This window comes from Phymastichus coffea, unplaced genomic scaffold (assembly GCF_024137745.1).
Source record: "Phymastichus coffea isolate CEN01 unplaced genomic scaffold, Cenicafe_Pcof_1.1 PCOF00119, whole genome shotgun sequence".
In the NCBI taxonomy this organism is placed as follows: domain Eukaryota; kingdom Metazoa; phylum Arthropoda; class Insecta; order Hymenoptera; family Eulophidae; genus Phymastichus; species Phymastichus coffea.
The window spans coordinates 635,242-657,699 of record NW_026706930.1 but is presented as its reverse complement, the minus strand read 5'-3'; the positions used below and the strand labels follow the sequence as shown (position 1 = coordinate 657,699).

Genomic DNA, 22,458 nt, shown 5'->3' with positions numbered 1-22,458 from the left:
AATCTCTCAACACGCAGTGTCGTCCGAAAATTTCCGAGGCCCCCTCCAAAAATAAATAAAATGAGAACACGCGCGTTTATACTTACGGTCCGCCCTACCTCCTCATTTCAGACACTTACTCATTGAGGTTCATCATCCCGATAAAAAACAAAAACAGTTTCGTCTCGGATACATTGCTAGTGCGTTCGAATGCTCGCGGGTTTTTTTCGTCTCTCGCATGCGTCTCGATTTCACTTTCAATTCGTTAGCGATCTTGAATAGTTGGATTCTTAGTGTGTGGCGATACGAGGATAGAGGAAGGAGGCACCTGTTGCTCGTTCTGAGGCGTTAAGCTGCACTTCGTTGAATACGTAATAAAATAATGGCACATCTTCTGAAAAATTTAACGAACAGCATTTGGCATGCATTTCACGCACTACAGCACGATGTGCCTGGAATTGTGGCGAAGTCCAAACTCAAGGTAAGCTCGGCACAATATCCTTCGATGAGATTTTGGAGACACACGGGCGTGACTCATATATTTAAAGTATTAGCGCTATTATTGAGTTTCTTAATGTACGTTTACGAGAGAATGATTCACTTGGCCGTTTATACAGTATATATGTTGATGGATCGGACGTCAAGTAAATGATGACACATGATAAACGATGCACTTTTTTGTTCCTTGCTCGACTCTTGAGATACGAGAGATTAGGGAGCCATGCGTTCCACCTATAATATAAACAATTAGCGTTCAAAGAAAAATCGATTCATTAATGATGATTTTTATTGATGACGACTTTATTAATCAGGTTTTGACAGCCAATATCGGAACACTGATGGATTTATATGGAGTGGAAAAAGGATTAGAGCATTACAGAAGTACACAAACTTTGACCTTTGAGCATTACATATATTACTTGCAAAAAGAAGTAAGCATTCATCAAATAATGATAGACAGTCTACTGACTGATTGATCAATGGTATTTAACTTACACAGGTTTTTTCATCATTAACTGATACGATTCCGATCAACACTTGTAGATCGATAGAAAAGGGTATAGATGAGATTTGCTGGCTAGTCTGTCGCAAGTTTTATATCGACAGATCGAACCCTGTGTTCAAAGATAATAGCGTTTATCAGCTTTTTCGAATATTCTGTCTACTCGCCGAAATCGAAACAGATGGGGCGGATGTATCTTTTCTGGTAAGTAAAGTTTACCGAATATCGAAATGACACTAAAAAAGCTTTTGGTTACAAAAAAGCATGTCTTTTATTTGGTTCTTAAGGTGACTATGCACAGCGACGAAGTAGCTCAAGTTGCCTCACAATTAGTGACATCACTTGGTCTTTGCTGGGATGCAGTGGATTTTTCTGCTCTGTCAGCAGCTATTGGGAATTTCCGGTATTAAACACTGTTCTCGATGTTATATTTTCTTAGCGAGTGACGCGGTTAACTAGTATAAAAAGAAGTTTTTTTAAATTGATGAAATTTTACTTTCACAGGTTCCCAACATTTTTAGCAGTTTTAGAATCAAAGTATAGCGGTGAAGGATCTTTAGATATCGACGGTATCACAGAAGCTATCGACGATCTGTATCAAACTTATGTCGAAGACGTTATTAAAAAAGTAAAGATTCTTTCAATTTTTTGAAATACAATTGTATTTTTAAAATAAAAAAATAGAAAATAAAATGTTGATTCGTATTTCAGGGCTATTTAATGAAAAAAGGATATCTTTTGCCAACTCTCAAGTACTTTTGGTTTGTTTTACGTCCTGACGAGTTAGCCTATTACAAAGATTCGCAGCAAAAAGAGCCATCAGGTGTGATAACTCTAGATCCAAATTGTTGGACAGATGCTGTGAGCAATGGTGGTAAACTAGACAGGAGATTTATTATTAGCACCTCGGAACATAGGTACATCGAGCTTGTTGCTGAAGACCACAGAGGTAGACTGCAGTGGCTATCGGCTCTTCAGATTGCCATTCAACACTCGTCCGAGAAACTTAGTTATCAGAGGAGCTTAGCTAACCAAAGAAGATCTATGCGACAGGTTGCAATTTGAAATTTATTCGTAAATCTTCTAATTCATTGCAGAAGAATAATTTTTATACTTTTTATTTAAAAATCAGGCAAGTAAACAGCAGAAAGAAGAAACGCGATTAGAACTGCAATTTGAACGCCAAGCTAGAATAGCTGCGGAAATTCAGGCTAGAAAATTAGAAGCTATTTCGAAAGAAGAATGTGCCAGAGTTCAAGAGCTTGAAGATATAAAACAGAAGTTGGAAATACTTTTACACGAAGAAAAGCAGGCTCTAAGAGATGAGGAGATAGGTAAAGATGTGTGTTTGTTAACTTGAAAATATTAAAAATGTTCATGTATAAATGCATTACGTGCATTTTAGTGCGAAATCTTCAAGCCCGAGTTTTGAGAGAAGAATGGGAAAGGCGAGAAGAATTGGAGCGGTTGCAACAAGAGCAACAACAATTATTAGAGATGGAAAAGTTAAAGCGAATGGAATTTGAAATGAAACAACATGAAAATGAAAAGCAACTGCAAGGTATATTGATGTTCGTTAAATTCACATCGTGAATCAATAAAAATGTTACGAGTAAAATTGTATTTTTTCAGAGGCCGAATTACGATTGGAACAATTAGAAGCCGAAAAACAAAGTCTCGATACAGAATTGCAAGCAGCTAGAGAGAAGGCCAAACGAGCAGAAGATGCACAAATTAATTTGGAATCTCAATTAGTCACTATAAGGCCTCTACGAAATGGAGAAAGAATTCGACGAACGCAAAGTTTCATACCTACAACTAAAGAAAGACCGCTGGTAATCGACGACAGTGTTTCGTTGCAGAAGAATTGTTGATTTGTAACGGTAATTTGAAGAAAGATTTGTGATCATTAACAAAAGTCTGAAATTAGTTATGCACTTGTACATTTTTAGATACTGTAACGTCATTTTTAAAGAATTTTTTTCAGGATCATATATCAGTGTAATTCAAAGGGTAAATTTCATATAAGCGAGTTCCTGTACGCTATCTTGCCTTTTTATTCTAAAAACATAGTTGTAATTGGTACTATTTATAAGTAAATAGTTTTTTAAAAACTAAATGTCAAAGAATTGTTTTCTTTTCGAGGTGCAGTTTTATTCGATGTCTATTTTATTTATTATTGAAACGATGAATTAACGTTAAATTAGTATGTTTGTTTTTGAAAAATTTAGCTAGTTGAAGATATGAAATTGAAGCAGCAGTTATAAACAAAAAAATTTTGTGACAAAAATGTCTTCCTTAAAAATATAATTTCTAAATAATATAATTTACATGTTTATTCGGGTCATATACGTAATGTAGGTATATTTACGTTAGTTGATGTGTTTATAATCTCATTTAAAACAATTATCTATTTTAATAGTCGGTAAGAAATATTTTATTAACTTTTATAATACGTTGTGAGTGGTGTTTTCTTATAGTTTAGAAGAACTTCATCAAAGTCATCTGTAATCAAAATGAAACATACACAACTAAAGAATGAAAATTTCTTCATTTTATAACAATTTTATCAATAAACGCTATTAATCGCCAAATTGATGTAGGATTTTATTTAATTCCCTGTTACTTTGAATTTTAATTAACAGATTTCTTGTATCAATGGTGCGTGGCTAATGGGATAGTCATAGTGATATGTTTATTGATCAAACTTGTACATACTGCAATACAAAGGATTTCATGGACAATACTTGCAAGCTCCTCGTATCTTTGAAATCAAGGTTGAAAATTTTGCGATAGAACAATGCCACTGAAAAAAGGGAGAAAAGGAGGAAAAGCGTCAAAACTTGCTCGCATGACCGATGATGAACGAGCGAGATACTTACAGCATCGCGCTGATATAGAATTAGAGGCCAAGCGTCGAAAGCAGCAGTTAATAGCAATATTTACGAAGGTAAAATATGCCATACTGTAAATGATTTTTTTGTTTTTAAATGTGAGTTTTAAGTTGTAAATTAAATAGAAAGACATTATTTTGAAGAACTATGCAAAACAGTGCATGTTATCTTATCAAGTCAACTAATTGATTTTTTTTTAAATCATACAGAATAAGTTAAAACGCGAAGAAGCCTTCGCGAGAATCAACACAGCGAAACTTAATGAACAATGGCGAACGGCTTTGCGTCACATGAAGTACGCGGAATTGAAAACGGATGTCGAATATTTGTATCAAGATTTCGAGGAAGTATTGAAAACCAAAGATGATTATATACAAAGATTGTTTGATGAATTGGTACAAGCGGATCTTGATCATCGACGTTTTCAAGAAGCTCACATGATGGCTTTGGATGATATCATAGGTAGGTGATTTCACCATTATTTTGAATTTGACAACAGATAAATATTAAAGAAAATTTTCATTGATTTTTTTTCATAGATAAAGGAAAAGAAAGAATAAATCACTTGCATGATCATTATGTAAAAGCAGTCAATCGAATTCGAACGGAAGACTTGCAAGAACTGAGAAGTCGTAAAGTCGAGATGAAAAACTCTTTGATGCACTTAAGAACGATTATTTTTTCAAAAAGGCAGTCTTTTGAGGAAGAATTAACAGAAATGAAAACGAGAAATGCAGTCAGTATTCACAACATCGTATACTCTGTAAGTTTTTTTTATAAGCGTCGTTAAAATTTGGAGTATACTATATATTTTTCAAACTGAATATTTCTTAGAAAGAGGAGTCGATAATAAATTTAAAACGTTCAATTTATCCAAGAATGGAAGGTTTGTGGCAAGAGTTGAATGATGTAATTACAAACTATGAAAACTCAACTGAGAACAAACGAAAACAATACGAGTACTTGAAAGAACAAGATGACGTTCATCAAGTGGAAGCTTCTGAATTTCCCAAGTTATACACACAACTTCGAGAACATGCCGAAACATCAAGAAAAAATTTACTTAGGTTGACAGAAGAGAGGCAAGAGACTATTGAGGATTTAAAACATCAATCTGAATTATTAACAAAGCGCCTGTGTAAATTAAGACAAGAAATGAAAATGATGGAAACTTTGGATGCTGTGCAACTAAAGAAACTAAGTGTTTTGAGTAGCGAAGCTATTGCGGTATTGTACATAACATTTCTTTCTGTATACTACCGTGAAATAAAAATGTCTATATCATGTTTTTCTTTAATTGTTTCAGAATTTAGAAAGAATCCTTAATAAGGGCAATGAGCTTCATACAATGATGAAGTTATGTTCTGACTTAGAACCTGAAGCATTAAAAGTTAAAAGATATTCTATTAAAAACTTGGAAGTAGCGCGAGAACTAACCAAACCAACTAACGAACCTTTTGGATTTTTTAAAAAGATTGAAGCTTTCAGGGACCACTTATATTGCCTCAAAGAAGAAAATAGCTTATTGAGACAAAAACGTAATAATCTTCTGGAAGAAAATAATAGATTAAAGCACTCTTTGCGTACTTATCTAACATCTGTTTCACGAATGCCAACAATTCGACCAGGAACTCGGGTTTAGGTAGGCACTTAAAAACATCAATTGTAAAAAAATTATGTTTTGCTCATATTTTTTCAATTCAATTGTATTCTATGCCTTTTAGTATACAGTATTCTAACCTAATTTCTCAGCCAAATGACAATATGCCAATACTAAATGGTTTACACGTCGTAAAAAAAGAAAACAGACCGGTGGTTTTTGATATTTTTATGATAGTCCTGTGAATATGCGCAAACTTAGCAGTTTTTACAAAAAAAATACATAACATTCAAATTGATTCAAAAAAAAATGTTTGACAGTGTAAAGAAAAAAATTTATCGCATACAAACACTTGTAAAAAATCTTGACTATTTAAATAATTGATTGTAAAATCGTATTTCACTTAAATATAAAAGAAAACAAAGTTGAAAATGTTAATGGCTTTTAACGATGAGTGAATATTCCACCGCCGAGTTCGACATACTTGTAAGGTCTTGATCGCGTCCTGCCACGCACTGGATGGAAGAAGATTTTTTCTCGAGGAGCCAAACCCTCCGTTTCCAAATAGATATCGAAGCATGATCGTAGTCGTTGAAGCTGTGCTGATAAAGTTGGTGGTTTTTCCCACAAAACATTTACTTCGCGTTCGATATCACGCAACACATCCACACCTGCTGGCAAATTATCGTGGAATTTTATACGAAAGATCGAGCTCACTTTCGGATAATCCGGTTTGATTGCAATAAAAGCGGTTAGTTCATCTACAAAAGAAATCGCAACGTAAGTGTTGTAATACCACTAAATGAGAAAGATAAAAATTATACTCACTGTTGCCTCGTCGTAAAACTGCTTCGTAAAAGATGTCCGAAGACGAAATAAAATCTTGGGATAATTCAGAACAACGGAATGAACTGCAGTAATTCTTCCACGATGAGATAACGAATTTGTGGAGAGTGGTGCATACTTTTTGAGGTATCGGATCTATTGTACCCGAGAGAACTGGCATACTTCCTGTTTCTAGTTGACGTATTTCTGCGCACAAATCTAATCTTGCCTTAACACGCTTGTTGATTTCTCTCAGTACACTTTCAACGCTGTCCTGAGCATTGTCCTGGATAACAGACTAAAGTATTCGCGTTTAATATATGTTCTTATTAGAAATAAATCAAAATTTAAATGTAGTACTTTTTGTTCTCGAGCATCGATTGGAACAAAATGTAAGCCTGCCATCCTTTGTGCCCATCTATATGGAATGCCTAGATTTAATGATGAAAATGAATCAAGCTTATGCCTCGCTAACTGATACGTATTTGCGGGATTTGGACTTTCCAATCCTGTGTCTCCAGGATATAATTCACGCAAAACGGATTCTGATACTAGCATATCACTGTTATTGAATAAACCAAATAATGTTGTTTTAATTTAAAACTTTGATAGTTGATAGTATATTAATCAGAACTTTTAAATTTCTTACCCGACACTAATACCGCCTAGATTTACTGTCAGTAAATCCGACTCTACAGTAATAACTTTTAATACAGTTAAATAGTAAAACTGCAATTTAAGTTTTGTATCATCTAAAAAAATGATAATATACTTTAATGACGTGATTTGCGATATTAAAAGAAAATATTTTAGAAGAAAATCTAACCTTTGAATGAAACAATGAGCTTCACACTGAGAGGATGTTTTTGGAGTAATCGAATTTTCTTTTCTTCTTGTCTTGCTTCTTTTGATATTCTGTGATGTCTCTTTTTATGTACAGGAGGTTCTTCTGGCTGATTTTCTGACTGATTTTCATTATCAGAATCTGATTCTTGACCACCGTCTTGATTAGAAACTCGCTTTGCTTCATCTTCATCACCTTCAACTGACACCATCAATGTAGAATCTGAAAAAGATTGAATTTGAAATTATAAATTTGATGATATATGTTTGAAATAAACAAGGGTCAAAAGAGTATTATCTACCACAAGCATCTCTGAATGCGGATGCTTTTGCATAGAGAATATACAGAGATGGTGAAAGTAAAGCAGCTTTCTCATGTTCCAATTTAAGTTTATCTAATGGTAATCCAAGACTTTCTTGTAGTGGTTTACTTGCCTATGATTTTTGAAATAATTGTATATTTACAAATATGTAATTAATTTGCTGGCTTTACATATTTGTTCTATGATTATATTACCTCCAAAATGCCACGCAACTGAGGAGCTAAATTATCTAAACGAGATTGTTTGGATTCTATGCTTGTAGCAACACTTTTCTTAGTTTCAGTAAGATTATCACATAAGGTTGCTAATTGTTTCCTTTGTGTTAACTCCCACTCAAGTCTAGCTAATCTTCGTTGATGAGGATCATTCAACGTAACACTCTATAATCAATTATAATTTCAATTTTCATATATTTTTCAATTGGTAGTTTGAATGTCGTTGATTAAGAACAAACTTACAGGTCTCGTAACTGATTCTGGAGCATCCTTGTAAAATTCCTCTTCAGAAACTAATTTAATCTTTTCATCTTTAGATCTAAAATTAATTGAACATTATTTAGAAAGTAATTGTAAAGTAAGATATTACTTGTAATAATCTGATATCTTACTTGAATTGTAAACATTTCATAACTTCCTTTTTTAAATGTATTACTTCATATATTAAATTTTGTAATTGCAAATGTCTATTATCCACATTTGCTTTAGCTGTATTCAATGAATCTCGAGCATGCTTTGTCCTAAATTTCTCCATACGATTAAGTTTTTTCAACTCCATGAAAGCCAATGCTGTTTCTATCTGGAATTCTTTTATTTGATCTTTTGTCTACAACAAATAAAATATATAATTTATATAATATAAAATGAATTTGATTAAAACTTACATTAGTGTCAGTACTAGATTTAAGTTTAGAGATTAAAGCCATATTTTTGCGAATGAGGTTACAAGTCTCATAAAATTTTTGGGCATCTTCTTCTGATGATCTTTTTAATGACTCTTCTTCTTCAAATAAAACAATGTTCTGAAATAGCAAAAGATATTATAAATCTAGAAATATACAGTGCACACTTGATGCAAATATAAATTAAACAAACCTTATACACGTCCATGTCTTTAACTATATTTTGATCAGCAACCGTGGTGGTATTGTTTCTTGAATTTTTAGTATCAGAGTCTTCTGATTTACCCATTTACATGCAGTATTTTTTTTTTAAATCTACAATGAAAAACAACTTAACAAGTTTTCTTTTAATAAGTTAGGTTATGTTTTCAAGTTGGTTTGGTAGTAAATTCCGCGGAAAATAGATACTTTACAAAAGAGAATATAACAAAAATAACTGACATGTGTTCGATAAAAAACACAATGTATCTTTTACAAATTTCAACATTGAACAAGTAGGTAAATGTAAAATATCAACAAACCCAATGTGTCAAATAGCCGGGAACGCGTTTATCCAACACCGAGACTGTGTGAACACAAGAAAGTATACCTTGAAAATCAATGTCGTTTCAAATCGGAAATATCTAAGTTCGTCGTAGAATAATCTAAAAAGTGAATTAAAAAAAAAAGATCAATGTGACCCCGACGTGATTTGAACACGCAACCTTCTGATCTGGAGTCAGACGCGCTACCGTTGCGCCACGGAGTCTTGTTGTGCGGTCGATCGCCATAGATCGTATTTCACAGTGCTCAATATCAGATTAACATAGCTCGCTATCTTACCGGCACCTTTTACCGGGAAATTCTTGTCTGAAGTTATATCTTTCCGATTGACAAAGAGCTCAAGTGTGTAAATTTATTATTTATTAGACTATAGTATTAATTATAGACTATAATATTCACTTTCATGCTTGATTCACATCAAAATTATTATAGGCGAAATAAAAAGAAATCTAAATAAATACTGAAGTACACACATAATAATCAATTGTATGCTTAGAAACGCTTAATTATCATATGTTAATATTAATATAATGGACATTTATTTATAATTTTATCTGCTTGCCAAAAAATAGGAAAGTTGTGTATATATATGTATGTATATATATAAATACATATGTATAGAGCCGCATGCGATAGACAAGTCTATTTGAACTTGCGAAAACTTAATCATCAGTTGCGACAATCTAGTATTTATTATGAAATAATGAGCACGAACGAAATATTATGTAGGTGAAGATATGTGACAGTGGTTTTGCGAAATTTGAAAAATCCATATATATGTTTTCATATTATATTATTATGTTAAAGATAAAATAGAAAACGATATTTATTTTCTCATGCATGCCGTACTTTTCTATATATTGTAGAACGAGAATACGAAAGAAGTTCCTATTTATGCATTGTTATATTATGTTTAGCGAGACTCGAGACTTCCTCAAGATTCAATTCAAGATTCAATGTAACGATCAGTGTGAACGCTTGACACAGTCCTTACTATAGTTAACTAAAACTATCGCATAGATGTAATACTTTTTCACAATTCGTGATAAGAAATGAATATTCGATGCTCTTGCGAGCAGCGGAATTAGATACACGTGGTCGCGTCCTGCAAGTAAATAAATGCTCATTGCGCGAGTTGCTGGTAGTTTGCGCGTGGTGGGAAATACGACAGTCGTCGACGATCGTAAAGAACAACGCTGGTGGCGAAGCAACACGAATAAACGTTGAAAGCTTCTCGTAGCTGGCAAACGTGCGTGTCACAAATTTAGATGACGAGCGAGAAGAATCACAAATCGGCTAACGACGATGTCGAGGGCGACACGGTGACGATTAAAACAGCACCTCCGCCAGGTAACAGTGTGTTTGAGTGTAAATTAAAACAGCTGTATTTTGCTATTGAAAAGTTGACAACCTTTTTGCTGAATTGACGGTATGCGAATATTCGATTGACGTAGATTTATCTAGCCTTTTTAGCATGATAGAATTGTTAATCATTCATTTTTCGATTTTTACGATGCTTCGACTAACAACGCGTCTTCCTTGCTAGACATGGAGGGAACTCACTATATGAAAATAATCTTGTGGATCAATCATGAATGTTTTTTGTTTGATTGTTAAGAATAATTTTAAGACGTGATAAAACTACTTGTTTTGCAATGAAAGTTTTTGAAAAGTGTATTTTATTAAATATTTAATTTCTACTATTTTTTATTTTATATAGACTTCTCAAAAAGTAGGCGCCGTTCTCAAAAACAAAATAATTTATAATTTATTTTGTTTATGAAACACTACATATTACATATGTAATACTACATTTGTCGTAAAGGAAAATTTTAGTCATTAAAAAAATTGTTGTTCCATGAAATACTTCCAAGTGCTTTTCATTAACCAATATTATTTTCTATCTGATAACTGTGACTTTAGCACTTAAAGATAAGATTTTCTCGTATTTCCTCATTGGCTGCAATTAATATTTAACAACATTAATGAATTTAAATATTTATAAATAACTGGAAAAATTCACTAATTGAAGAAAAAAGAAAGAAATTTCCGATTATCTTAGTACTTTAAAGTGAATAGTAACTTTCTACTACCTTGTCATTGTTCTTTCAATATTATCGCAGTAATCCAATAATTATAAAAAAGGTAATGGCAGATAGGGGTATTTTTAACAAAACATTCAGAGATAAAGATAAACATGCTCATAGTACATGCTCGAACCTTTTTAACTTCACATAATGAAAGAACAATTTTTAAATTTAGTTAAAAGTTGTTTATTCTTTGTTTTCCGATGTTCACATAAAATCACAACGACAGTCTGGTTGGTGAAATCAAGAAGATCAATGTCGCATGATAATGAAATTGTACATTGTAAAAACACGTAAAAAAGAGTAATTTTCGTAAAGTGTGTCATAAAATTGATAACAATACCAGAGTGAACTTGAAAAAGCCTAATTAAGTGCGAATTAAAACGAGCGAAACTAGTCATAAAATCTCGCGAACGATTTCTATTTTTCCTTTTCCAGCCGCTTCGCTAATTCAAAGTCAACAGAGATCGTCAGATTTGGGAAAAAGATCGTTGAATATATCGAGAGACAAAACTTTACCTATAACAATGTTTTAAGCACTGCAGCATAACAACTAACGATCGTATACCTGCGTAACACATTTTTGTGCATCATGGAAAAAGATAAGTCGCGATCAAGTTCAATGGCGATTGCAAGGCAGAATTTCAGGAATGTCGACTTATGTAAAGATTGTGCAATTTTTTGTGTGCACTATTTACTATAGTTGTAAGAGTATTTCAAATTCTTTCCTGTTGATGTATTTTACTTCAAAGAAATCTTGATGGCATTGCACATACATTCGACGTAGTGCACAAATATAGATAACTTTCATTTATTTTTTTTTAATTCATAAATTTTGTTTTGAGATTACAAGATTGACTCAACCGTGTTATGAAGATAGACAATTTTGATTTATAATAGCATTGCGTAAATTCATGGCATCTTAGTCGACGAAGCTTTTGCAAAATATATGTACATTGATCACAAGCTCGATGTCATCTATTCATTATGATGCCTTTTGGTCAGCCAAGCGTCTTCTGTTAAATGATTTTGAGCCAGTTTATATTGGAATGGACAATTTAGGCGAATATGCATGCCCAAGTAGTGCGGCGGAAACACGGTCATTGGGGCTTGCGAGATATTTCTCGATAAGAAAACAAGAAAATCGCCGAGATTTAATGGCTGTATTTTTGTAGCTGGCTTTGGCGCTAGGCACCTGCAGGTTTTCCTCATGTTTCTCGGTATGATGATCGCCTACGGATTAAGAGTTATTTTGTCGGTAGCGATCGTTGCCATGACCAAGCCAGAAACTGCCAATCCAGACTTCAAGGTACTGTGTATGCACTGGTGTGCTTTTATTTTAAAACATGTGGCCGGCTATTATTTCAACTAAGTAATTTTTTCGATAAAAAACAAGCTATTATTATTATTCGCTGTGGCCACTATTAACGAGCTTAAATTTTAATCAACACGTTCCACTAATTGTTTTGTATTTCAACGAACGATGCTTCCGCGTGTATTGGGGTATATAATTGACATAATGTAGCATATCTTTGCATGGCTTGTAAATGTGTAGCGGTCGTGGAATATGAAGGGTTGAAAATTGCGCGTGAACAGCCGTAATTTCAATTATCTTTTAAGCCTTCCTATAAAATGCTTTCAGAAGAGTTAAATGAAATTCACGAAATGAACAATAAGCTGCTGGCAAAAATGTATATAGAATTTTTTTGAAATTAAATAAAAGCTTAGAAGCAGTGCTCTGTCGGTCTCTGATAATACATATAAGCAACTGAAATAATTCATTAAGTCTGTCAATATCGTTGCTGTGAAAATATGAAATTGACATTAGTTCATATATCTTGAAAAATATAAATCTGAAAACATTCCAACTACATTATAAGACAGTATTCTTGAAAAATTATTATTATTATAAAAACGAAACTACTTTTTAATAAATATGCAATTGCGTATTCGACTCGCCCTTTTAATAATTATTTATAGTATACAGCTCATTCTAAATTATTCTTCTCAAATGCAATTGTTGCTCTGCAAACATTTTTTAATTATAATAATCTTTTTTCTCGCAGGCCTACCATTGGAACAACAGCGAGCAATCGCTGGTGCTAAGCTCATTCTTCTGGGGTTATGTCATAACGCAAGTGCCATGCGGTTACTTTGCGAGTACGTGGAGTGCTCAACGTTTATTATCCATAGGTTTGCTAATTTGCGGTCTTTTGAGCATCGCCATACCACTGGTAGTCGACGATGGTGGCTGGATCGCCGTTTGTGCCTGTCGTATGGGCATGGGGCTGTGCCAGGGTTGTGTATTACCCGGCATACAAACGCTCTTGGCAAGGTGGGTGCCTCCCTCCGAGAGAGCTCGATTAGGTGAGTTTTTGGTTGGCATATTTTAAATTGCATTCCGTTATAATAAAGGCATCGTACTCAATTGAAAAGGATATATTCGCAGGTACCTTCGCTTACGCGGGTGGCCAACTGGGAACTGTAATAACGATGCCGATCTCCGGTCTATTAGCCGGCTCGAGTCTCGGATGGCCAAGCATATTCTACTTGTTTGGTGCACTTGCGATTAGCTGGGCTACACTTTTCTTTGTTCTTGGTGCTGATGAACCAAATACATGTAAGAAAATCAACGACAATGAGAGACTCTACATCCAGGAGAGCCTTGGAAAAGCATCCGGTAGCCAGGACAAAAAGGTGCATTTGTCAATTTTATTTATTATTTCTTCAGCGTTCGAACTAGATACTGCGTCTTATCACTGAACGCAAAGTTATGCTTGACTTGATTAATAGACGTCGGTTATTTTAGCGTACAAGAGGTCACGTCGATAGCCGCGGGACTTTTCTCTAGCAATAGTATACCGCACAGATGTTTTAAATCGGAGCGATAAGAATGAAATATTAAGTATAGAATTATTTTAGTATCTGAAATTTTACGAAAATGTTTACGAAAAAGTTTACGAAATTTTTTGAAAATTACCGAAATGATAACTTTGCATAGCAATGGGAATAATGAAGCATCTTTTAACAATTATAAATCTCCGAATTTGTAAATATAATTTATTAATTATATTTACAATATTTATCATGAATTATACCTATAATATATTGATGTTATTGAGGTTTCACCAAACAAAGCAAAAAATATCTCCAATGATCATTGGAAAAATAAATATCCTAGTGACATGATATCTTTCTATTGATAGAAGAATTTTGTAGATTTTTTTTCACTGTCAATGATAAAAATGGGTTACTTTTCATTATTTGAATGTTTAGACAATATCAAAATTTAAAGTATGTAATCATCTCTCTAATACTATCATTGTTAGGTTTTAATATATAATCATTAAATCAATTGATTTATTTTTAACAATTATAACTGTTAATTAAAAAAAAAGTCTTTTTTATAAAATCTATTCTCAAATAACATATTATTTATTTTATTTAAATTTACAATGGCATTGCAAAAATGAAATTAAAATAAGTTTTCTTATTAAAAATATTTATGTAGTGAAAATAGTAAAAGTTAATTTGAAAGTACTGATGCTTTAAAATTATATAATTTGATTGAAAAGAATAGTAGTATGCAAAAGTAAAGTTTTTCAATTGAACATTCAATTGTGTCAATGTATATAGAAAAATCAAATCACACTTTTATGTACAATATACAAAAATTGTTGCAATTTACATTAATTTGTTCTATTACAATCTAAAAAACATTTTTTGGGATCTTCCATGAGGGATTTGTCCCTGATTTCTTAGTCTACGAACAGATTCTCTAAGATGCTTTGGTTGCAATGGGCCAGATTCATTTTGCTCTTCCATCACATCTAAAGCTTCTTCCACAATTTCACCAATGAACACTTTTGCTATTCCAGACATTGCAATAACAACATTTTGAGACACTGAACACCCTGTGATAGTTTGCATAATTCGCTTAATAGCAGCTTTAGGGAATGCTGCTCGTCTGTACATTTCATATCTGTCTAATTGATCTTCAGTAAAATTAGACACTAACACTTGCATTTTTTCACGTTCTTCCTCTTCCAATTCTTTCTTACTCTTTGCATCTTTGCTTTCTCTGCGTTCCTTGATGGTACCACATGTTGAATTAGTTGATTTATTTGGCAGCATTATTTCATCATCAAATAATTCATCTTTAGGTTTTTGTAATTTGAAAGATTTATCTTGATTATTTGAGGCAGTGTTATTTTTCAGTTCAGTAATATCTTTTGATTCATCTGTTAATGCTAGTGCAAGTGATTCTTGCTTGGAGCTATCCATTATTAATCAAAGACAAATCTGAAAAATATCTAAATTTTTATATCTTTACTAATATTTTGAATTGCACAGTTCAATAAAAAATATGATATTAAGTCAAAAGATTAATGCAATCAGTAAAATTTAGAACAAAATACCTTGAACATGCGTGATATTTAATTCAAGAAATGTAGTATCTATTAATATTATCAAATATCTATTATTATTATTAAACAAATATTAATATTCAATTATATGAAAAAAAACACTATATTGTAACCTTCTTTTGGAAATAAACACATCAGACAGTAATACACAACGACGGTAAGTCGGTGATGCTGCTAATGCCAACTACTGCGCTCACGCTAGAATTTAGTTTTCTTTATTTCTTTCTAGATGGCGGTAGGTCACTATTTGAGATGCTAATATTACTTTATTTTATTAGATAGCGGTGGGTCTCTGACTCAGACGCCAATCAGCTAATACGCATGCGTGCACGAGATGCCGATATGTCAACAACGCATGCGTAAACAAAAGTTTGAAATTATAATTTTAAATTAAATAAAAAAAATAATCAACAGTTCATTCGTACAATCAATCACAGTGTGAACAGGTTTCGTGATTTTCGGTGACACAGAAGTGTGATACAGATATAGATAGATTGGTTGAATTAATATTATTAGGAAAATGATTTATACAGATAAATGACACTTGTTTAGAAACTCTATTAGTAAGGTTGATGGAATGTTAGTAGGGTTTTTTAGTATTTCTTCAATCGTTGTAATTTGAGGTAATTTGCTTTTTTCATCTTTTTAAATTTTTCAAGTTTCTTAATTAAAATGTTTCGTTGGGATATGTATTTAACACAGTCCCAAACGATATGATTTATGTTTCGATAAATTGTTTCCGCAAATGCATGAGACTGATATCTATGTTTTGCTGGTGTACGGTGCATTCATATTTATAATCTAAAAGATTCGGTATATTACACGTTTATATATATACGGTTCGATTGTAGAATAGCATTTAGCTTGTGTGCGCATGCATTAAAGTTTTCATGTTATAACCAATCCAAAGGTAGCCGTGTTGTCCAATTTGTATAAAATTTATTACGATCATACCTTTTATAAAACAGAAGAAATTGATAACATCTTTTTTCTTTTTTATTTTCACTACTCGAAAACTCAATCTTTATTTATAAATTTAAATTACAATAATTTAATTATTGTTATATTGCAGAAACTACGAACGCCATGGAACGAAATTTTTACGTCATTGCCAATGTGGGCTCTCATTATTGTACATTGTGGTCAAAATTGGGGATTTTGGATGTTGTTGACTGAAATGCCAACGTACATGAGTGACATAGTTGGATTCAGCATAAAATCGGTCAGTAAAATTAATATGTTTTAACTAAAAAATTATCATTGAAAAAAACAAGACAAAACAATAAATATATACACTATAAACTTATCCGATAGAAAGATTATATCAACTGTGTAATACTTTAATCTTCGTATTGGCCTTCACGAGAAAAAATATTGAAAAATTTAAATCCAATAAATTTCTTCTGCAATAGCTACAAATATTCCTACAAATATTATCTAATTGGAGCGTTCTCGAATTTTTATTTTAACTCTACAAACTACAATAATAGTATTCTATTTTTTATTTATCACGATGAGTCTTCCAAATGACAACATTAAGCATGACAAACACTTCTATTTAGATAAATAAATCAAGTAGAACGAATAACAAAGTTATAAAGTTGAATAAAATTTACAATATCATTTATTAAAATAAATCTTTTGGATAAAAAATAGCGCACAGAAAGTATATTTATCAAATACTCAAAATGTGAACTTGTGAATTTTATTAAATAGTTGTAATTTTCGTAGAATGGTTTAATATCAGCTCTGCCGTACCTCGCTATGTGGCTGCTAAGTTTCCCAGCAAGTTGGTTATCAGATTATGCGTTACGTCGAGGTGTAACTCGTGGTGTGATCCGCAAGATAAGTAATACCATCGCTCATTGGGGCCCAGCTTTAGCATTGATTGCTCTCTGTTTTGTCAGCGCCAATAACCAAATATTACCGGTTGTACTATTGATCATTGCCGTCGGTCTTAATGCTGGATCACTCTGTGGTTTTCAAATCAATCACATTGATCTGAGTCCAAATTTCGCCGGAACTATGATGTCCATCACGAATTGTATTGCGTCAATTATTGCCATTATTGCGCCTATCATTGTCGGTTACATCGTTACCGATCAGGTAAGTCAAACCTGAAATTAGCAAAAAATTTTAAATTTTACTGAAAAAATTATTATTGACTATTACAGAAAGACGTTGGTCAATGGCAAATTGTATTCTACATGTCTGCTTTCATCTATTTCTTGGGCAATTTCATATTCATCATTTTTGGTAGCGGCGAGGTTCAATGGTGGAACGATCCTTCATCGAACTCTAACAGACAGCCTACACACTCATATAAGCTCGCATCGGCTCCCACTGTTTACAATCCAACAAACATGATTTTGACACAAGTTAAACCTATAGAAACTACTTAATTCATTTATTATTTTGATTAAGTTGATACATTTGTGATCTGGCACCATAGAAAAAAAAAGAAAACTACGATTAATGTACATACTGTATATATACATATTCATAAAATAATTTAACTAATATTTTATTAACAAATAACTAAGACTTAAAAACTTTTTTTTGATAGCTAGGAAATATTTTTGTTTATTATAAAAATAAGTGCATCGTAACTTACTATAAGTTAATACAATGTAAAATTTAAATGATTAAATAAGTTACAATAGAATTGGAAAATTTTATTGTCTTCTAATATATATAGAATAATACTATTATTGAAAAGTATGTTAAGCATAATTTAATTAAATTCAAAAAGAAAATCGATGTAAATGAAAATACAAAATTCATAGTAATAAAATAAAAATAAACCATGAAAAACAACTATAGTTTTTCTTACGAGTAACAGTTTTAATTGGTACCATTATATTTTTTTATTAAATTCTTGTATATCTGCTGGTACATGTTATCAAATCCCTGATAAATATACAATCAATTTTTTAGTAAAAAACATTTATTGATATTTTAATTGTTCGCTTATTGTTTCTTCAATGTATATAATATAAAATTCGCATAAAAATTTAAATATATACGTGCGTGCGCGTGCGCGAGTGTATAGGTATGCATAAGTAGTTGTCAAACAAAATAGCCGTTAACAAGAACTTTCATAAATCAAATTCCTTTAAAATCGTATTATTAGATAAATCTTGTGACAATTAAATTAATTTTTATATTTTAATTTTTTGTTAATAATTTGACTTGATGTAATAGGTATGTGAAATAATGAATGAAATTGCTAGTTTTCAATCAATATTTTTTATAAAGTAGACATTGAGTTTAAGCCTTAGTAGTTCTCTCAACAAATAACACATATATGCGCAATAAATGCAGATAAATCCCTGGACTTATTGGTTAAACGTCAAGATTTTTAATCGTGAGACGATTGATGTCTGTCATAAAGAACTTGAATTCTGATGACGATCTATCGTCTAATGTGATAGGTAATAGAAATACTTATATTGATTTTTATAATAGCGACAAATTTACAATTGGACAAATATTTTATTTAATTGGGTTATTAGGAACCAAGATATGATCTTAATTCATAGTTGTATAAGATAATATCTTAATTTATATATTATTATCATTGTCACGAGCTATACATATTAGAAGACGCGTCTTTTGTCATCATTTACCTACATTACAGTCTTTCATACATGTGCCAACGTCTCACCTGCGAGCTATACGCACCAATTAATACTACCGCATCGCACAATATCTCGCGTTAGATGCCTTCTCGACACGACCACCTTCGCGCTAAACGCACTTGGCGCAGCTCATTCATTTTCACAGTAAAATTGTCTTATGGTGAATTTTTGACCACACCGTAAGACAATTTTACCTACCTTTAGAAATTTAGTCTTTGTGGATGCACGTGGATCCACACGATTGATCTCTCAAGATTTACCGTTGGGCTGCGTATACATACATACCAGAACGTACATCCCTCTCTTGCAAAATTAAATTAATTGACATTGTTGAAAGCAATGAACAAGTCAAGCAACGTAATCTGTATCCTAATCCTGTGCAAGTATTAGCTAGAGGTTATTCCTTATCGACCATTTAACGCGATTTTTTTCTCTCTACCTTTGGGAATCAATAAAAACTAAATAAAACGATTCTCGCTTAACCCTTTTTATTTTTATCCTGCTTTACGATGATCTCTATTGCTTTCCGACAGTCGAGCGAATTGAGCATCTAAGAACCGCGCAACTCTTGATATTTTATAAACGAAGAAATACAATATATATATAATTATTGTAAAAATAGTGCAACAATTAGAATTTTCACATAAAATTTTTATAGAGTATTAGATATAGTGCTGCTATTTTATTAAAGATTATAAATTATTAAAAGTATATTTGACTGTACATAAATTACACTCGAGACATCAAATCAGATATCCTTATCTACTACAATACTATATATTGATAGCCATTGAAATAAATTTTCTCAGAGTGGGACGTTTTCTATAAATTTGAAGCTCACTGAAAGTTTCGTTAGTTTAATGAAACGGATAGTCATTTAAACGTCCAAATATGAGCGCAGAAAAATTGCCGCAGTCACCAGGTAAAAATCATTATACAACTTTCAATCGTTTAATATTTCAAGAGTTTAAATCGATCTTCTGTAATAAACTCGATGAAGTAGAATTATTGCGTCAATATGTAATTTATAATAAAGAGATCAGATTTTATTTATGTCAAGTGGTAATTAGAGTCAGTTAACGATTAACCAAAAATATCAAGTTTGAAATTAGTTATATAACATTGAAAGCAGTAATAGATTCGAATATAATATTCGGTAAGAACCATTTTACGGTGAACTGATTATCGAAATAACGTATCGCATGCCTGACGAATTACTTCAGAGTGATCTATTTCAAAATTAATCCATCCATTTCGAACAGATATGACAATTGCTTAAGAAGCCTTTGGTTTATCCCAGTCATTAAATATTTTGCAATTTCTATGGTCAAAAAATGCGTTGAAAGCCAACATGCATTAAATACGATAATTAAATATTTCAGGAAAATTTGGCACTCGCCATGTGCAAACGATCTTGATGTCTTTGAGTCTTATCGTCGGCTATGGCATGAGAATCTCAATATCCATTGCAGTTGTAGCAATGACAAACAAGAATGAAAACAATGGTTTCAGAGTACGTGCACAAAATAATAGAATGTCAAATTAAATAGAAATTCGTGCTGCATTGGTCAATTAGTCTCGCTGACGTTTACACGCAATAAAATGTCATTCCTCAGACGTACGACTGGAACTTCAAGGATAAAGGACTAATTCTCAGTGCCTTTCTCTGGGGCTACGCGGCATCGCAAGTACCAAGTGGTTACCTAGCGAGTACGTGGCGGGCAAGCAAGCTTTTCTCCATCGGCCTCTTCCTCAGTAGCCTGGTCACCCTCTCGACTCCATTTTTGGCCGATTACGGCGGTTACGTTGCCGTTTGCGCTAGCCGTGTGGCCGTCGGATTGTTCCAGGCTTGCTTCCTCTCGTCCATACATGTGCTCACCTCCAAGTGGGCTCCACCTCTTGAGCGATCTCGTATTAGTAAGTATATTTTTCGGTAATATTTATCTTATCGATTTTGCTTCACAATCTGTGGAATGATTTATTGCTTGCTTCAGTTTGTTCCCTTTTTTCGTGCTCTACATTAGCGTTTGCGGCACCTTTAGATTATCGAAATTATTGCGGACAATGAATCGTCAAAGTAATGAAAAAAAAAAAAAAAATTAATCACGCAGGTGCCTACATCTCATCCGGGACCTCTTTGGGAACGGTGTTGGCAATGGCTTTATCCGGTCTGATAGCAGACTCGAGTGTTGGTTGGCCAGGTATCTTCTACATTTTCGGTAGTGCAGGTTTAGTTACGAGTATTATGTTCTACTTTAACGTGACCGACGGCCCGGCATTTCACCCGTCGATCAGTCAGGCGGAGAAAAATTACATTATGGAAAGCTTGAGCTGCGCCGAAGAAGAGGAGAAGTATGTGAGTGTACACTGTTGTTTTGAAACAGACCGATGTAGATAACGGCTGTTTACTCGGTCTTTGTAGAAGCCACGTCTACCCTGGAAAAAAATTATGACTTCTCTGCCGATGTGGGGAATAATTTTTGCTCACATGGGCACCAATTGGGGAAGCTACACCATCCAGACGGAAATACCGGAGTACATCAAGTCCGTTCTGCAATTCGGAATGACAGAGGTACAGTAGTTTTTATGGCACAGCGGACCATCGCTTACAAACAATCAGCTCAAAGCTGCTTAAAACTTTACAGAATGGTTTGATATCATCGGTCTACTACATAGCCTCGTGGGTGCTGTGCTTCCCATACAGTTGGTTTGCCGACTACGCCGTGATCAAAGGCATGTCCGTTAGAGTAGTACGACAGATCTGCAACACGGTTGCTATGTGGGGTGCAGCGGTCGTGCTAATTATACTGTGCTTCGTTGACACTCTCGGCAAGGCTTGGCCGATTGCTATGCTCGCCATGGCTGGTGCTCTTACGGCTGGTATCATCTGTGGTTTCAATGTTAATCACATCGATCTCAGTCCGAATTTCGCAGGCGCGATGTACGCCATCAGCAATTGCCTCAGCACCTTTGTCAGCATTGTTGTACCGATCGTCTGCAGTGCCATCACGCAGGACACGGTAGGGATAATTTTTCAAATTCTTTCATCAGTTTTTAAAATACACTTTTGCTTTTATTTCGTGACATTTTCCGATCAAATCTTAACTGTGTTAATATTATATTTTAGAACGATCCTGGCCCTTGGCACACAGTTTTCTACATAACTGCTGCCACTTATTTCATCACCAATCTTATTTATGTTCTTCTTGCACAGGGAAATACTCAGTCATGGAACGAAAAAAACATCGAAAACATTGCGGATCCAATCAAAAGGCTATCGGTTGTGTCGCTATACGATACAAAAATTTTAGCTTCAGTGCCTTGACGTCTCATTTTCAAATATTTGAATAACATTTCTTTAGTATTTGATCATTCATTTCAATATTTGTGATCAT

General features: G+C 33.2%; 6 protein-coding genes and 1 non-coding gene across 13 annotated transcripts; 4 read left to right on the top strand and 3 right to left on the bottom strand.

Annotated features, from left to right (window-relative positions):
* Positions 1-325: 325 nt before the first annotated feature.
* On the top strand, positions 326-3,694 carry LOC131671140 (switch-associated protein 70-like). Its single transcript, XM_058947344.1, has 9 exons — positions 326-460; positions 792-911; positions 980-1,186; positions 1,270-1,385; positions 1,487-1,610; positions 1,694-2,035; positions 2,115-2,316; positions 2,388-2,543; positions 2,615-3,694. Exons 1-9 carry the CDS (start codon positions 362-364, stop codon positions 2,854-2,856), a joined length of 1,608 nt encoding a protein of 535 aa, XP_058803327.1. The 5' UTR covers positions 326-361; the 3' UTR covers positions 2,857-3,694.
* A 100-nt stretch (positions 3,695-3,794) lies between these two features.
* On the top strand, positions 3,795-5,734 carry LOC131671142 (dynein regulatory complex subunit 2). Its single transcript, XM_058947348.1, has 6 exons — positions 3,795-3,932; positions 4,086-4,338; positions 4,416-4,639; positions 4,711-5,103; positions 5,183-5,518; positions 5,601-5,734. The coding sequence occupies exons 1-5, from the start codon at positions 3,834-3,836 to the stop codon at positions 5,516-5,518; spliced, it is 1,305 nt and encodes a 434-aa protein (XP_058803331.1). The 5' UTR covers positions 3,795-3,833; the 3' UTR covers positions 5,601-5,734.
* LOC131671139 (THO complex subunit 5 homolog) lies at positions 5,574-9,056 on the bottom strand. Of its 2 annotated transcripts, none has more exons than XM_058947343.1 (12): positions 8,887-9,056; positions 8,559-8,696; positions 8,348-8,485; positions 8,075-8,289; positions 7,926-8,001; positions 7,662-7,847; positions 7,447-7,579; positions 7,128-7,367; positions 6,951-7,053; positions 6,662-6,863; positions 6,305-6,599; positions 5,574-6,237 (listed from the first exon to the last, which is right to left on the bottom strand). In XM_058947343.1, the coding sequence occupies exons 2-12, from the start codon at positions 8,652-8,654 to the stop codon at positions 5,921-5,923; spliced, it is 2,001 nt and encodes a 666-aa protein (XP_058803326.1). In that variant the 5' UTR covers positions 8,655-8,696; positions 8,887-9,056; the 3' UTR covers positions 5,574-5,920. The 2 variants fall into 2 exon arrangements, with proteins under 2 accessions (XP_058803326.1, XP_058803325.1); XM_058947342.1 differs by having other exon boundaries at positions 5,609-6,237; positions 8,559-8,680.
* Positions 9,042-9,113, bottom strand: Trnaw-cca (transfer RNA tryptophan (anticodon CCA)). Its single transcript has one exon. It is a non-coding gene; the product is annotated as a tRNA-Trp (tRNA).
* A 958-nt stretch (positions 9,114-10,071) lies between these two features.
* On the top strand, positions 10,072-18,073 carry LOC131671091 (putative inorganic phosphate cotransporter). Of its 3 annotated transcripts, none has more exons than XM_058947253.1 (7): positions 10,072-10,258; positions 12,171-12,304; positions 13,062-13,362; positions 13,445-13,692; positions 16,495-16,644; positions 17,154-17,528; positions 17,597-18,073. In XM_058947253.1, exons 1-7 carry the CDS (start codon positions 10,177-10,179, stop codon positions 17,822-17,824), a joined length of 1,518 nt encoding a protein of 505 aa, XP_058803236.1. In that variant the 5' UTR covers positions 10,072-10,176; the 3' UTR covers positions 17,825-18,073. The 3 variants fall into 3 exon arrangements, with proteins under 3 accessions (XP_058803236.1, XP_058803237.1, XP_058803238.1); XM_058947254.1 differs by having other exon boundaries at positions 10,120-10,258; positions 11,434-12,304; XM_058947255.1 differs by having other exon boundaries at positions 10,252-10,337.
* Positions 14,132-16,025, bottom strand: LOC131671092 (transcription initiation factor TFIID subunit 11). Of its 4 annotated transcripts, none has more exons than XM_058947259.1 (3): positions 15,536-16,025; positions 15,414-15,452; positions 14,132-15,308 (listed from the first exon to the last, which is right to left on the bottom strand). In XM_058947259.1, exon 3 carries the CDS (start codon positions 15,277-15,279, stop codon positions 14,698-14,700), a length of 582 nt encoding a protein of 193 aa, XP_058803242.1. In that variant the 5' UTR covers positions 15,280-15,308; positions 15,414-15,452; positions 15,536-16,025; the 3' UTR covers positions 14,132-14,697. The 4 variants fall into 4 exon arrangements, with proteins under 4 accessions (XP_058803242.1, XP_058803241.1, XP_058803240.1 ...); XM_058947258.1 differs by having other exon boundaries at positions 14,133-15,297; positions 15,536-15,549; XM_058947257.1 differs by having other exon boundaries at positions 14,133-15,308; positions 15,414-16,025.
* Positions 18,074-19,918: 1,845 nt separating the features above from the next.
* Positions 19,919-22,430, top strand: LOC131671123 (putative inorganic phosphate cotransporter). Its single transcript, XM_058947325.1, has 7 exons — positions 19,919-19,985; positions 20,446-20,576; positions 20,680-20,980; positions 21,175-21,419; positions 21,486-21,635; positions 21,709-22,083; positions 22,191-22,430. The coding sequence occupies exons 1-7, from the start codon at positions 19,955-19,957 to the stop codon at positions 22,386-22,388; spliced, it is 1,431 nt and encodes a 476-aa protein (XP_058803308.1). The 5' UTR covers positions 19,919-19,954; the 3' UTR covers positions 22,389-22,430.
* Positions 22,431-22,458: the final 28 nt, after the last annotated feature.